The sequence below is a fragment of the Pelodiscus sinensis genome, chromosome 1 (assembly GCF_052426305.1).
Source record: "Pelodiscus sinensis isolate ZL-2025 chromosome 1, ASM5242630v1, whole genome shotgun sequence".
Lineage (NCBI taxonomy): Eukaryota > Metazoa > Chordata > Testudines > Trionychidae > Pelodiscus > Pelodiscus sinensis.
Window position 1 is genome coordinate 205,845,481 of NC_143052.1, and position 15,299 is coordinate 205,860,779.

General features: G+C 39.9%; 1 protein-coding gene across 15 annotated transcripts in view; it reads left to right on the forward strand.

The window, feature by feature from the left end:
- The window catches only part of DMD (dystrophin), a 2,135,104-nt gene that overhangs the window by 1,997,924 nt on the left and 121,881 nt on the right, over nt 1-15,299 (forward strand). For 13 of the 15 annotated variants that reach the window (XM_075916549.2, XM_089775838.1, XM_075916586.2 and 10 more), the window contains one exon: nt 11,249-11,310. In XM_075916549.2, coding sequence (XP_075772664.2) covers nt 11,249-11,310 — 62 coding nt within the window. Of the gene's footprint in view, nt 1-3,435; nt 3,620-11,248; nt 11,311-15,299 lie in introns of those variants that run through there. The other 2 variants (XM_006132942.5, XM_006132943.5) reach the window with 1 other exon arrangement.

Here is a 15,299-nt window from a genome sequence, read left to right on the forward strand (position 1 = left end):
ACAGACTCACTCTGCTATCCCGCTGAAGCTTATCTACTCACTGGCTGTGTCTAGACTGGCAAGTTTTTCTGGAAAAGCAGCTGCGGTCTACATTGGCTGCTAGAATTTTCGCAAGAATACTGACTTCCTACTGTCTGAAATCAGTGCTTCTTGCAGAAATACTATGCTGCTCCTATTCGGGCAAAAGTCCTTTTGAGCAAAAGGGCCAGTGTAGACAGCTCAGATTTGTTTTGCGCAAAAAAGCCCCGATCGCGAAAATGGCAATTGGGGCTTTTTTGTGCAAAAGCGCGTCTAGATTAGCACGGACGCTTTTCCGCAAAAGGTGCTTTTGCGGAAAAGCATCCGTGCCAATCTAGATGCTCTTTTCCGCAAATGCTTTTAACTGAAAACTTTTCCATTAAAAGCATTTGCGGAAAATCATGCCAGTCTAGACGTAGCCACTGTGTTTTTTTCTTCCTTCCCTTATTTATTCTTGGATCTCGACTTCCAACACTCCGGTCATCTGAAGAAGTGGGTTGTACCCACGAAAGCTCATGATACTATCTACATATTTTATTAGTCTTCAAAGTGCAACCAGACTATCAATCTTTAGATGTCTGACTACCCACTTACACCCATTAATAAAGTAGTTAGAACTCTAAGGCTGCGTCTACACTGCATCCTTAGCTCAAAATATGCTATGCAATTTGAGCTATGCAAATTACATTGTTTATTTCGAGTTAATTTTGAAATAGCTTATTTTGAAACTTGGTGCTGTCTACACGATGACACATTTCGAAATAGAATGCTATTCCAAAACATCTCTTAATCCTCATGGAACAAGGTTTACAGGGACATCAGAATAGCAGGCCCGTTATTTCAAAGGCTATTTTGACATAACGGGCATGCTGTCAAGACACGGAAAATGCTATTTCAGGATACCAGAAGTCTCCTGAAATAGCGTCGCTGTCTAGACATACCGTAAATGGTAGAAATGGCACCCACAACATACGTCATGCCAAGGCCCATTTGAAAAATTGATCCAAATTTTAGTGTATGTTTTTATATACCTTTATCTTCCAAATGTCAAAGATACCATTTTTTAAAGAAAAATCACCTAATATTTCTAGATATATCTTAAGCACTTTACTAAGCACTTCATGAAGTTCTGAGGAAATGTCTGAGTTCTCCAAGCTTGATATTGTTTAACTTTAGATGTGAAAAAGGAGGCCTAGAAAAGTATGTCAAGAGACCTCTGCTTCCCATTTGGGTATTATAGCTATTCCCAACTAGGCTCCCAGAGATGATTTCCTAAGTACCTCATCTTTGAAGCTGGTTGATCTTCTTGGCAGCAGTGATAAAGTACTCCATATGCCTTAGTATGCTTATTATGCTCTCACACTTTTAATATAATTGCAGATATATGATAAAATACGAAATATACTTTATTTACTGGAAGCAGGGGTATCTAAATTTTACAAAACTGGGAAACTTCCAGGAGAAGTTTGTAAGATGCACCCCATTTGCAAACACAAAAACAGGAGCAGATTGCAGTGACCTCGAGTGAATCAAAATGGAGCATTTCACTATGATCCTCTAATCTGTGGTGCTCGAAAAATTTGTAAGGTCAGGGTACTGAGAGCCATTTGAACCATACTGTATACCAAGGCTACTCAGCTTTGGAAGCCCCGGGGTCACAACAATACTCACAGCACATACCGAAGGCCGCAGCTTAAGTGGGGTTGCATAAACATGCAAATATATATGCAAATAGCTTCTTTCACACTGACAGGCATGAATATAAAGATTAAGGCAAGACTACACAACATGCAGGCCCCATTTAAGTCAGTTCTGATTATATTAATAAAATGCAATCTTTACCCGATTTCCACCCATATGACAACACTTTGAGTGAGCAATGACAGTCCAGGATTTACCTACTAAAGCACATATCAACAGAAGACCACTAAATTGACATGCCATTGTGGAGTGTGTTCCCAGTGGAGGCCATGTTCAAAGGATCCCACCCGCAGGCCGTGTATTGAGCCCTGCGTAAACTCAAACTGCACAGCGGGCTGCATTTTGAGTAACCCTGCTGAATACCATTATAATGGAACCACTTCAAGCCACGATTGCAGTTCCAGCACCTACAGTGGGGTGGACAGCCTCGCTGGGCCCCTGTGCAAGATAGGGAGCCCTGCTTCATGCCCCCAGAACGGGTGTGGTCTCAGGCAGAAGGGGCAGAGCTGGGGCTAGCAAGCCCTCTGTCCCTCCTGGAAAGCTCCAATCATGCCTCTCCTCCAACCAGCCCTCAGCACTGCCTGGAGTGCACCATGGCATTCTAGAAGCAATGTAAAGGGCCCCAGGCTGCGGTGGCCAGGAACTCCATGCCCTTTTTTACTGCTGGGGTCCCAGAGCACTTGCTCCTTTCACATCCTGCTCTCTCCCTCCTTTGGTGGGCCTGAGCTCTCCAACAAAGATTAAATTGGTAGTGGGCTGAATTAGACTTGGAACTACTTGGAGCAATCTACCAAGGGAAGTAATGGATTCTCCATCTCCTGATGTGTGCAGATTATGACTTGGTTTCTGGAAGATATGCTTTAGTCCTGGGCTCAATGCAAGGAAGACCGAGGGCCTGTATTCTACAGGAGGTCAGACTAGATGATCAAATGGTTCCTTCTAGCCTCAAATCCTACAAATCAACTGCTGTACTTTAACCACCCTCTTTCCAAACGTGTTGGACCTCCAGGGGCTCTGGACCCCATCTTTAAAGGTATTTAGGTGCGATTCATCATGTGTAGGCACCTAAATAGCTTTAAAAAAAACCGACTCTGCTCATTTCCTTTCCTGAAAACCCAGAGAAATGACACCACTTATTTTTTTTAAAAAAAAACATTGTGATGTTTTTGGATTTGGGACTATTTTGTCACTTGCCAAAACTACAACGCCTCTGTCTTAAAAAGGCTAGATACCTGAGGCTTTAACTGCTCTTCAATTTCCTGGGCCCTGTCCCCTAAAAACCAAAAGGGCATAAAAGCCTCATTAAAAGAAAAGGCATCCATGACTAACCACTTTGAAGACAATGACAGGCAATTAAAATTCTGAGAACTTTCCCCCTTCCTGTGCCAGGCCATAGCTTCTTTGCAGGTGCAGGGCTGAAGAGTTTAGATTCCTCGTAAATTCCATGCTCCTGTCCCACCACGACCAGAAATCTTGGCTTGTCAAAGCAGTAACTGCTGGGGATGAGATGCGGGCGATCACCTCTGGAACCGCCTAGTTCAGATAGTTTTGCAGACTCGCGCTCCACCCCCAGGTTGCATTCCTTAGTGCCACCTTAAAGAATTCATCCCCTCCTCTTCCATCCCAAACTGCTCCCTTTCTTCGAGTCCTTTAGTGAGCAGGTTCAATAGGTGGAGGGAGGAGCCGCGGCTGGAAGCTCCGCCCTGTCTAGCCTGCAGCCTCCCCTCCCCCTGATGCCCTTAGCCCAGTAAATGCTCGTTCCACCGCAGTGCTATTCCCCGCTGCTGTGCTGCTTTAGTGGCTGCGAGTCTGGCTGAGCCTAGGACTCCGCTCGGTTTCTCGCTTGCTCGCTCTCTCCGAGGCGTGGAGCAGCGCCGGCGATGAGGGAACAACTCAAAGGGTGAGTTCAGTGCCGCTCTGCCTTCGCCCAGCCTTTCCCCTCCTTGCCTGGAAATCTCGCACTTGTGGCAGCGCGGCATGTGGAAAAGCCGCGCTCAGGGGAAGGCGAATGAAACTTGGGCAGGGGTTTGGCACTGGAGGGGAGCCCACAGCCAGTCATCTCACTCCCAGCTGTTCCAGCTGCAGGTGCTGGGAGTTGTGGCGAATGGTAGGATTAACTCTTTCCCCTGCGGCTCTGGAGTGCCGCTGATTGGAGAGTTCCGTCAGTGGCAGGGACGTGTGGAGGGTGTTGGTGAAGGATTTTGCTTTTCCCGGGGCTAGTAGCTCAGTAATCTCCACGCCACCGCCTGCCTCCCCTCTCCCTGAACACTAAATGTTCCAAGATCTGAAGCCTCGCTCATGGAAGCGCCTTTAAGCCTGCAGCACAGATGTGTGTGTGTGTGTGTGTGTGTGTGTGTGTGTGTGTGTGTAAAAAAAACAGAGGGTTGATGTTGGTAGAAAATCTTGTTTAAAGGCTGCAGAGGGAAGGTCTCTTACCTTTCTCATTCAGTATCCGAAAGGTCAACTTTCTGTCTGATTTCTTCTGGGAATTTGTACTGACATTTATTTTCACCGCATTTTTTCTCGTTTATGTATCCTCAGTTTTGTAATATATCGGTCTAGTTGGAACATGAAAGATATGGAGATAAGAGTTAAATAATACTGAAGGGCTGCGGGAACCCCAAGCAGTTAAACCGTAAAGTCACGCCAGGAAGTCAGGGATGTGCCAGAGATATGATCAAACGGTTTGAGGGAAGCCAAAGAGGGATGACAATCGCTTCTTTTCTCTGGTGCTTAATTCCGTATCGCTAAATGGAATACTGTATTATGTTGTTATACCTGCCTAGTGTTCTTACAGCTCAAACTGTATGCCTTCAGTACATTTTTAGAACTTGTTTCCTGAATGAACTTTCATGGAAATGTTTAAAATATGGACACCTAGGGGAGTGGTATGTCTATGGTTAATGCATTCTTGGAAATAATGTTTCAGTGTAATAGTTTTTACTCCTGTTTATATTGAGTGTATGAAACACATAATTGTGCTCTATGATGTAGTATACCAGGTTCTCTTTTGAAGTGTATTGCTGCAAAACCTGCTCTTTATTGGGATATATTCACTTCTCCAGCTCTCATTGCAAGCTTTACCTTTGACTGAGAATTGGTTTAGAGGTATATGCCTATGGAGTGCTAAGCTGAGGAAACAAGAACCATAGCTATATAGAAGGTCAAAGACCTTCTACCACTAAGGAATTGGTTGCAGTCATCATTGTTTGATCCTGGATTCAACAAGACCCTGCAGTGAAATTGCTTTGGCAGAAGTGGAGGGGATAAGCTTTGAAAAGCAAATAGATCAATGGACAAGTAACAGCTGGAGGGGCTGGCTCAACAGCTTTAACAACTGAGTAGTAATCTTTGCCCATGACACAGTGCACAAAATAAAATGGTAAACATCAAAAGGGAGAAAAAAATAGTTACTATAAAATCCAGAGCTGTTGACATGTGACCTCCGTCTTACTGATCATTTCCAATATTAGCTGAAATGTTTAATATGTATTGTCCTCTCTTCAGTATATTCTGATAATGCTGGCAAAAGCTAAGGTGTTTTTTTTTTAAGAGACCAATCCCAGTATTAAAGAGAAATCATCACTGGTCCCTAGACTTATAGATGAAGACAAACCATAATCCTTTGCAAATCACAAGAGACTTCTATCTTTTTACAGAACTGTTTTAGTCTTTTCACAGTGATTAATTTCCTTCCAGGGAAGTAATAGAAAGATATAAAAAGGTTCGTAGGGTTTTAAGCAATAAGTGACCGTGATAGAAAGGTAACCTTATTTTGAGTGGCCAACAGTGTCTTCTTAAAATAAAGAACAATTAATTAAAGTTGCATTTTTTTTAAGTTTAATGCAAGTTTTACAAAAAGGAAAAAAAAACTGTAATTCTGGCTTTTTGACAGTACCCATAAAGTTGTTTTAATAACTTGCACTTCTCTTGAAACCAAAGAGGAGAAAGACAAATACAAATTATATTGTTTTAAAATTAGGACAGTACCTCACATAATAAAATGCTAATTTCTAATTAATAGCAAATATATATTGCTATTTCCTTGTTGCCACCTGACAGAATTTGCATGCACACACACGCACTCCATTCAAACTGCATTTTTTAAATAAAGGGAATGCTGGGAGGCTAGTCGAATTTGCTCTAATGTAGTCACAAATTAAGAGGAATTTAATTGTTTATAGAATGGGGTGCAGTTCCCTACTCAAATTCTCTGCTACGAAACTTAGCAGTGAATACACATGGGAGACCGAATCTATGACATTTAAAACTGACGAAGTGAATAAAATCAAGAACAGCTAACAAAGGTTTAAAGATGATTTATGAGGAACTTTCCTAATATTTGAGAATTTTGTTCGTCCTTTTGTTGCCAGTGTTGTTCAAAAGTAATGCAAGCTGAAAAGAAGGCAAAAACATTTTTTTTGGCTCAAGGTGGTTATATTTTAATAGAGAACTGATAAACTAAACTGCCATTATCACATCAATTCTCTATTTCAAGTTTTTATCGTGCTATTTTGTCATCTTTTCTGCCAATAAGCAAGGGTTAATCTTGGTGCAAAGTTCCCTACGCACCAATACACTTCAATCCTATTTGAAAAATTCTTTGCTATCCCAGGGCTACTCTCATGATGAGAAATGTTGCTCAGTCGTCTATCAGCATCCTCCCCCTCCACCCCAAGGACTGAGTTGAGACTACCAAATTCATTTCATAAGGGGTAGTCTACATACAATTATAGATGGTGTTTGAATCCTACTCAAGTAATGTATTTTAGTGCACCAGTCTTCATAGGTCCACTATCATCTGTTGTTCTTCCAGGGCCCCCTTCATTTTTCTTACCCTTTTTGCATCATGGTAAGAAAGAGAGGAATGAACTTGCTTTTTTTCTTCAATGTTTCTCTGACCTATAGATTTTATAGGGTCTAATTCCCCAGAGTTAGGCTATATGGCAAATGTTTTTCAGCAGGTCCATTAAAGGTGGTACAGTGTTCCCAAGTGTCTTTGAGAATTGCTGAGCTGGCATTTCATTTCAGCTGGCGTTCTCAAACAAACACACACATGCACGCACACACGTACACAAACCCTCCCACACTTTACTCAACCCCAAAGCTCACAATTCAATGGCCTTTGAAAATGGCAAAGAGGCTTATGAAGGATAGTCTCAATGGAATCTAACCTTTCCTTGAGTTGCACATGTGTTTGGAATTGTTGATAACTTTCTGTGCTGAAAATGTTCAGGAAGAGGCAACACTTTTTAGCTAGAATGAAATAGCTGCAGCCTTCTTGTGTTCTGCATATAAAGTACCAGCAAAATCTGCCCTTACTCTTCACAGGCACTCAACCTTAACAGTTGAAATGCAGGGTTTCCTTAAAACACAGTCTTTCATACAAGAGTGAGAGAAATACCTCCTGTTCTGGAGTCCAGCTCTCACTGTTTTATCAGATATGAGTTTGATAGTCACAGCTGTATTGCCTATGACTATAATGCAAACTTGATACGCAGCATTCAGACTAGTGGATAATCATTGCTTAAGAGAAGGCAAAGAAATGAGCTATCATGGATATTGACTTGAGAGGTATCCCTATAGAAAAGGGGTGTTGCCTTCAGCATGGGATTGAAGTCCCTGAAAGGGCAGATAGATGACTGGATTAATTTTCCCTTCAGCTTTCTGCTTTGTTAAATTTACTTGTGGATAAATGAAGAAACCCAGTTTCTAGTAGAGTCTGTGCCCCTCTGAACTACTCTGCATAAAATGCATATATCAAAGATAACCATGCAGTATCTATAAAAATGCATAAAATCAGGAAGAATTTAATATTTCTCTTGCATAGAAGATACTATTTTATTTACAAGATCTTATCAACATCAATTCCTACAAATTTAGGAAGATTAATAATGGTGTGATGGTAAAGCGCACTGAGCTTACTCCACTCCATAGGGTTGAGGGTTGTGCAGCATCCTACAATATTGAGCCCTAACATAGCGTGCATCGCTTTTGTATTTTAGCCTTTATCGTGTGTTGTGCAATCCAGACTCAAACACCTGATTTTTGCACTTCTACCCAACAAAGGCATATGATTTTAGAGATAGTTAGGCATATTTGTCTAAAACACTTTCCCTAGGTGGGCAGTGGATTTTTTTTTAATCATATGAAATCCATCCTTGTGAAAGGTGGCAGGTTGGCAGACTAAAGTGCTCTGTTACATTCACAGAGCAGTCTGAGACCACCAAACTCATTTCACTTAGAAATTTAGGGAGATTATTTTAAAAGTGAAATCCAGCTCTGAATCAAATTTATGAGTGAATTTTCTCCTATTATTTCTATGTGATTTGACATACTAATCAGTGACACGCTCACTATCCAAACACCACATGGAAGATGACATTTTAGATAATGAAGAAACATGGAAGAATGATCACTGTTTATATAATAGGAGTTTCTGGTTACAAGAGGAGTGATCAGCAGTATAGAGAAATTCCTACATTGCACCACATCCATGTCGCAACCCTTATCTGAAGGAGACATCCCAATGTGATACTTGATTTCTGAGCTAAGAATGCATAGCAGGTTACCAGTTGTGGGGCTATCTGTCCCTGGGGAAATATGGCAAGAATATCAAAATCATTTCATGTAGATATTGAATAACCATCAGATGTAACAACTTCTGGTCACTTGACCTATTTATGTTTCTAGTTACCAAAGTCCTGAGTCATGTAGTTTTGCAATGGAGTTCTCTTAACACTGAAGCTTATTTTCTTTCCAGGACTGTTTCCTAGTAAGCAGGTGCATTTTCAAAAATATTTTTTAATAATTATTTCTTTTTTCTGTGAATGCAGTTTAGCTGTATCCAAGTTCACAAAGTATAAGCAGATAATGCTGTATTCTCACCCCATGTCTCCTAATTCTGTCACATTTAGTGGGGAGCACGGGAAATCAGATGAGTCAGTGACCGATGCACAGACTTTCATTGACTTGTATTCTGGGTTACCTAAAAAAACCCAGGAACTCACAATTAATCTCAATTTAGCCTGTGTATTTTACAGCCGCCTCCTGTTGCATTGCTCCATGAAAAGCAAGACCTTTGCAGTGGTCCCATCTCCTTCTCCTTCTTTCAGTGTTTGCAATCTATACCTCTATAAAGGGAAGAGAGATACTGAGGTCAATGAGGAATAGTTTTCTTTAAAATCTTGTATCCACCTGGTGCATTCTGTGCCTTAGGTTTTTTTTTCCTCCCTATGGTTATGGTCTTGTTTTCTCAAACATTTGATCTTTGTGGTGGCTTCATTGCAAAGCCTGGAAATCATTACAAACAAGAAGCATCCTGAATGTAGAGTTCAATCAGTAAAATGTTCACTTGTGCCAACTAACCAATCCACTCTTCTAAGTAGAAAGCTAAACTAAGAGGAAGGTACATCATTCTAACTTTTACAAGAGTCCCGGAACAGATTTTACCCCTTCTTAGGTTAGCTAAAGAACATTGCCCCCCATAAGGAGAATTCAAGGAAGGATTTTTTTCCCTCTGCAATACAATCTTACCCCCAAGTTTCCCAGAGCACAGACTGTTATACTGGAAGAAGCAGTCTGCTCTAAAGTCTTGATTCAAAGTCCACTGATGTCAGTAGGATTCTCTCCACTGACTTCAAAGAGCTCTAGATTGGGTTTAATCTTTTTTTGTGCCAATTTGCAAATAAAGGAACAGACCCTTTGTCTCTCAAATGCAGAGACTGAAATTATGATCAGCCTTCCGGGGGTAGCTTGTGAAAGAGCTACTCATAGTTTGGCTCTCGCGAGTTTCAACATTTTTCCTTGCACTTTCTTGCAGCCTCCCTTTAATATATTAGGCAGGAAAAGTGACAAATGAGCTTTTTTCAAGCTCAGACTACTATTATAATATTATATATGATCACAATTTTAAATATCAAAATATATAACCTTAAGAGTCATGAACTCATGAGTATGTTAGTTTGTTGGTTTTCTCTCATGATACATGCTTGTTGGCATCACGTTCTGTTGTTAAGCTAGCGGCTGCTTGATTCAATGCAGAGATTGTCCAATTTGCATTCTGGTCATACTGTGTATTCTGCAGGCTTTCAAAATCCTCTTTTTAGTTGTTTTTGTGCTTCCCAAAGGCACTGCTTCTCAAAACTTACAATGGACTTATGGCAGGAGATTGAACTCCAGTTTCAATTCCAAGAAACAAACTGCAGCAACAACAGGAAAGAAAAAAAAATCAATGTGTTAGAACACATTGGGTTTAGAAGCAGTTTAAGCTGCTGGGTCTGGCCCATGAAAGCTCATCATCTAATAAACCATCTTGTTACTCTTTAAAGTGCTACATAGTCCTGTATTTTGTTTCAGCTACACCAGACTAACACAGCTACATTTCTATCGTTGATTCAATAGAATTTCATTTTTTTTTTTGATGGTTAGGGATGTTGCTGCTAATGGGTTATGGGAAATGGATCACTTGATGGTTACCTGTTCTGTTCATTCCCTCTGGGACACCTAGCATTGGCCACTGTCAGAAGACAAAGATGCTGGGCTAGATGGAACTTTGGTCTGACCAAATATGGCGGTTTTTATGTTCTTAACATATTTTTTTGGTATAATCACTTAAAGTGACATGTAGGACAACTATCACTGCCTGTTGTAGCTGACATCTCACCCACCTAACTGAATAGTGAATACTTAAAGTAGACCTGGTCAGAAATTTCAGAAATTTCAGTTGCTGATCAAATCTTTTATGCATTTCATTGAAAAACTGGAATAAAATTGACAAAACTTCATTAATATTTTTGTCATTTTGAACAATTCTGTGTGGAAAATAGGGGTGTTTTATTTAAAATGCAATTTTAAATATTAAATTAGTTTAATTAGAAATGTAACCAAAGCCATTACTCAGCCACGGTTTTGGGGTTGTGTACAGTTTCGACGTAAATATTCCATATTGAGCCCATCACTAAATATAATGGGCCAGATTCATAGCTAGTGTTATGAGTATACATAGCAACCATTGGGCACACTTCCTTCTCTAATCCCCAAATATGACACTGTGGCACTCTGTACATTATAGAGCCATGGTGTCCAACGCGCTAGCCACTAGCCAGATTTGGCCGGTTGAGTATGGCTAGTTTGCTATAGCTGTAGCCACTATAGTGGTCACTGCTTCAGAACTGGTTGGACACTATAATTATAGCTGTTTTTACATGCTGCACTGCTCATTATGTAATATGGTAGTAAGGGATAAAAATTTAGCTTCAAAGCTGGTGGCAGGAAACTTACCTATCTTTGAAAAGAAAAGAAAAGCCATGAATTTTGGTGATTTTTGACTGGGAAAAATGCCATCCTTGTTGCTGTCACATACACATTCTGCTCTGTGAATAAACATTTACTCATTGAATCATATACCTTCTAAATATGGAAATCTATTTAAGGAAAAATGACATCTCCAAAGAGAAGTATCTGTCTGTTTCAGGGAAAATTCTACTGTATTTATTTCATTCTAAAATCTTCATATTTTGTGTTTTAGCCATGAGACACAAACGACCTGCTGGGATCATCCTAAAATGACTGAGCTGTACCAGTCTTTAGGTAAGTGAGATCTACTAATTTCCTAGTAATTAAATCAATTGTTAAGAATAATGACTTCTGGGATATTCCCCTGTGTTATTCAGGAACTGAAGTTGAGTAAAGGTCAGACCATATTCCAGGCTAAGATGGGATCAAGATCAGATTTTCATTCAGAGGAACATAAAGAAAATAATACATTTTAAATGGAATACGGGTTGAACCTCCCTTGTCCGGCACCCTCAGGTTGAAGTGGTCCTGAACAAGGGAATTTGCTGGACCAGGGGAGGTCAGGCATCCGGGCTCTCCTGGGACTCTTCTTGACAGCTGCTTTGAGAGAATGTGGAGACCTCTGACCTTCTTCTGATCACCTGCCTGGCTCTGCTGACCCCAGGCCGCTCGTGGGGCTCTGTTCCCAGCTTCCAGCCCCGCACAGGGTAGCAGCTGCTCCCTGGGTTCCCCACTCCACTGGTAGGGTTGCCAGATGGTTGCAACAGAAATACCGGACATTACATCACAATCGACATTGCATCTTATTTAAAAAAATACCGGACATTTATATTTTCTCAATTTGTTTCCAAACAGCTCAAATACCAGACACCTGGCAACCCCAGGGCTCCAGGACAGTGTCCCTGCTGTGACTGCTTCTGAACCAAACTGGCTCTGTTTCCAGCAGCTTCCAACCTCTGCAACCGGGGCTCTCTGGTCTAGCAATGTCTGTGGTCCTGCCGGGCCACGGATGTTGCCAGACTAGGGAGTCCCGGATGAGAGAGGCTCAGCCTGTATTATATTGAGCTTATTTGTAATGCAGGTATCTCATGCCCCAGACTTTCTAGGCAAATAATCTGCAAATAAATAAACCCAAATCCTTGTACAAACTCATCTATTTTAAATAAGACTAAGTTAAAATCGAGCCAAGTTGCTGTTAATTTTAACTTCTTGAAGGTTGGAAGCCAGTGGAAACCATTTGTCAAAGTGTGTTATACTACTTTTCATAGTGCTTTCAATACCTAGAATGCATGATAGTTATCACAATGACATTGTGAGCATTCAAATTAGTTGCCTATTATGACCTGAGGATTTTTTTAAAGCAGTCTTGGATTTTATTCACAGTCATACAACTGTGGGATATAATGGACCTATCCATATCTCACTGTGGCTTTCTTCCTTTAATGGCCACTGCTCATATACAATAGAGGGCATATTTAAAATATTTTTTCTTTTAAAAAATATTTCTCCACTTGTACAAACAAATCACTAGAAAAGAGCACGGGACTAATGTGATGTGTAATTAATATAGACACTTATTTGCTATTTTATAATGTGCAGCTTGTAATGTATGCAAATAATATAAAATAAAATTGCATATGTGAAAAGAGGGATAAATTAAGGCTAAGTGAGGAGCAAAAGCTGAACAAGTATTCTATGGCCAAGATATAACTTAATGCACTCATTTGATTCCTTTATATTTCTATTGTAAAAGTGAATTGTTTATGTTCCCAATGTTGTATCTGAAATGCAAATACCATTTATTGATGGATGGCTCTCTAAGGTATTTTGAGTTATCAGAAGTAAAGGTGAACTATCCAGACTGCTTTGATCTGGAAATCACATAAAATGTTTTATGCTTTTGCTAGGCAGGTCTGAAATACCATGGTATTTTTTGTGGTATTTACTGCAGTTGAACTAAGTTTCTGTTGGAAAAACAAATGACTGGGTACGGGAAAATGAGGGAGAGAAAAATTCTGTTTGAAGTCAGTTCAAGGATCAAATCAGCATCCAGTGCAGTTTGTCCATCACTGTGAATGCTACCTGAATATCAAGTGTTCAAGGAATTTTTTATTTCTTCTGGTATAAAAGGGGGAAATTATTTAGACAGAACCTCTTTTTACTTCCAGTTTATTTACAAAGATTTCTCCTATAGTAGCCATTTTTTTCCCCTTTAAAGAACTATATTAAAGAAAAGAATGTATGAGAAAGGGAAACATTTGAGGCATGTCTGAAATGGCAGGTTTCTTCTTGGCCAACATTTTTTTTTCTTTGGCAGGGGATAAAAATTGTGATTACTGGTACTCTTATTAGCTGAGTTCCACAGATGTGGAACCTCAGTATATTTTGAAATCAGTGGAAATTAGGAATGTAAATACATTTTTTGATATGGGCCATAGATTTTTAGCTGTTAGTGTGCAGGACATATTTTTAATGCAAACTGTGTGTTGGCATTTGGGGAAAAGATGAGGATGGGGTGTTTCTTTGTGTAGCATCATAAGAGTCAGTCTGACAACAGTGCTGCTGAGTAACTTGCAGACTTTTGTTTTGGATTTCAGTATTCTCAGCCCAGCCTAACTCATAAATTGCATAATAGCAGCATAGCCCATTTATTCTTGAGCAGAAACCTTAATGTGTTTTTGGTGCTCTGCTTTGCCTCAGGTCAAAACTGGTAATAATGTAATGTTTCAAGTCTTTTTGCAGACGTCAGTAATATTTTATTTGAAAAGATATTATTAAATCAGATTTTGCGTTGCGCACTTGTTAGTTCCTATTATTCCCCCACATCCGGTTCTAAATTTTGTTTCTTGTTCATATGGTAGAGTTTGACTGAAGAACTTTAGTTGTCATGTTGTTGGCTGCCTGGTTTTGTAGAAATATAGCAACAGATATGGTTTTGCAAGCCAGGTACCTGCAATGCAATATGCAAGGCTAAGCCCATCCGCTTGTCAGGCTTCCCAATTTTCAAATTCCTGCCATTCGCCTGCAGGGAATAATCTTTCTGAATGATGTAACTCTTTGTATATCAAAAATATTGGCAGAAGAGGTGCCTTTCCATAAGTTAGTATATTTTTCCATTCCAAGTTACATCATAACTTGTGAGGCAATCTCTTTGTGTAATTTATAGCATTACAAATTTGAGAGCTTTTTCCCCCCAGTGGCTAAAGAAAATAAAGATTACACCCTTACACCTGAGGGTAAACTAGCTTTCCTCCTACTCTTTTCCCCCTGAAGACTTATGTGTAAAATGGGAAGTGGGTCTCTCTTGTCATCCCATTCCAATACCCTTTCATTTCCCACCAGCTCCGTTCATCTAGTAGTCTAGTTTGTGCACTTGGAAGTTACTGAATTGAACTTTGATCCATGAAATGAATTCCAAGTATCACAAATAATCTCCCACAGCATTTTTCTAGGATGGCTGAAGATATTTGTTCTGATCAGGGTTTTAAGTGTTTATGAAAATAAAGATAAATCAAGCAACCTTTCAGTTAGCTTAGATTTAATAAGAACTATTTTACACTAAAAACAGAACATGCTATGTCATAACGTATCAGGTCCATTTAATCAAGTATCCTGTCTCTAAGGGTGGCTGCTTCAGAGGAAGGCAAAAGAAGACCAAAGTATGCAATTATGTAATAACCAGCCCTTAGGTGAAGTTTCTTGTAAGACTTCTCAGACTGTTGCCTTGAAACAGTAGAATGTATAGTGATAACTGTAATGTTGGTTTCAGATTTTTACAAGTGTTTAAGAAATCACATATTTCTTTTCCCTTCGTTATTCTTTGGAACTGTTTTTAAAAAGTGCTTTCCACTGTACTGTTTAGAACGTGCTATTTTTCACACTTCATGCAAAGTTACCATGTGCCATAAACACTCCATCAGTGCTGAATGGCTTTTTTGTTTGTTTGTTCCATAATCACATTAAAGTGTCATTAAGTAGCTGGGATAACAACATCAGCTGCATCACTTAATTTACCTACTAGATGTTGATCCTCTGGTTATGTAAATGAGTATATGGCAAACGGAAATGCTGTAATGGAAAAAGGTAGTAAAATTAGTGGTGTGTGAACTTCAGAAGGTTTAGAGATTTGATTCAGATACACATCCCACCGTTCAGGTTCATATTACAGTAGACACTGCCTGTATTCACCTCCCATTTACACCCTCTCCAGTACTCTAGTCACTGCACCAATTGCTTTCCATCCAAGGAATCACAGCCCCATCCCAGCCCCATCACTGCAATCA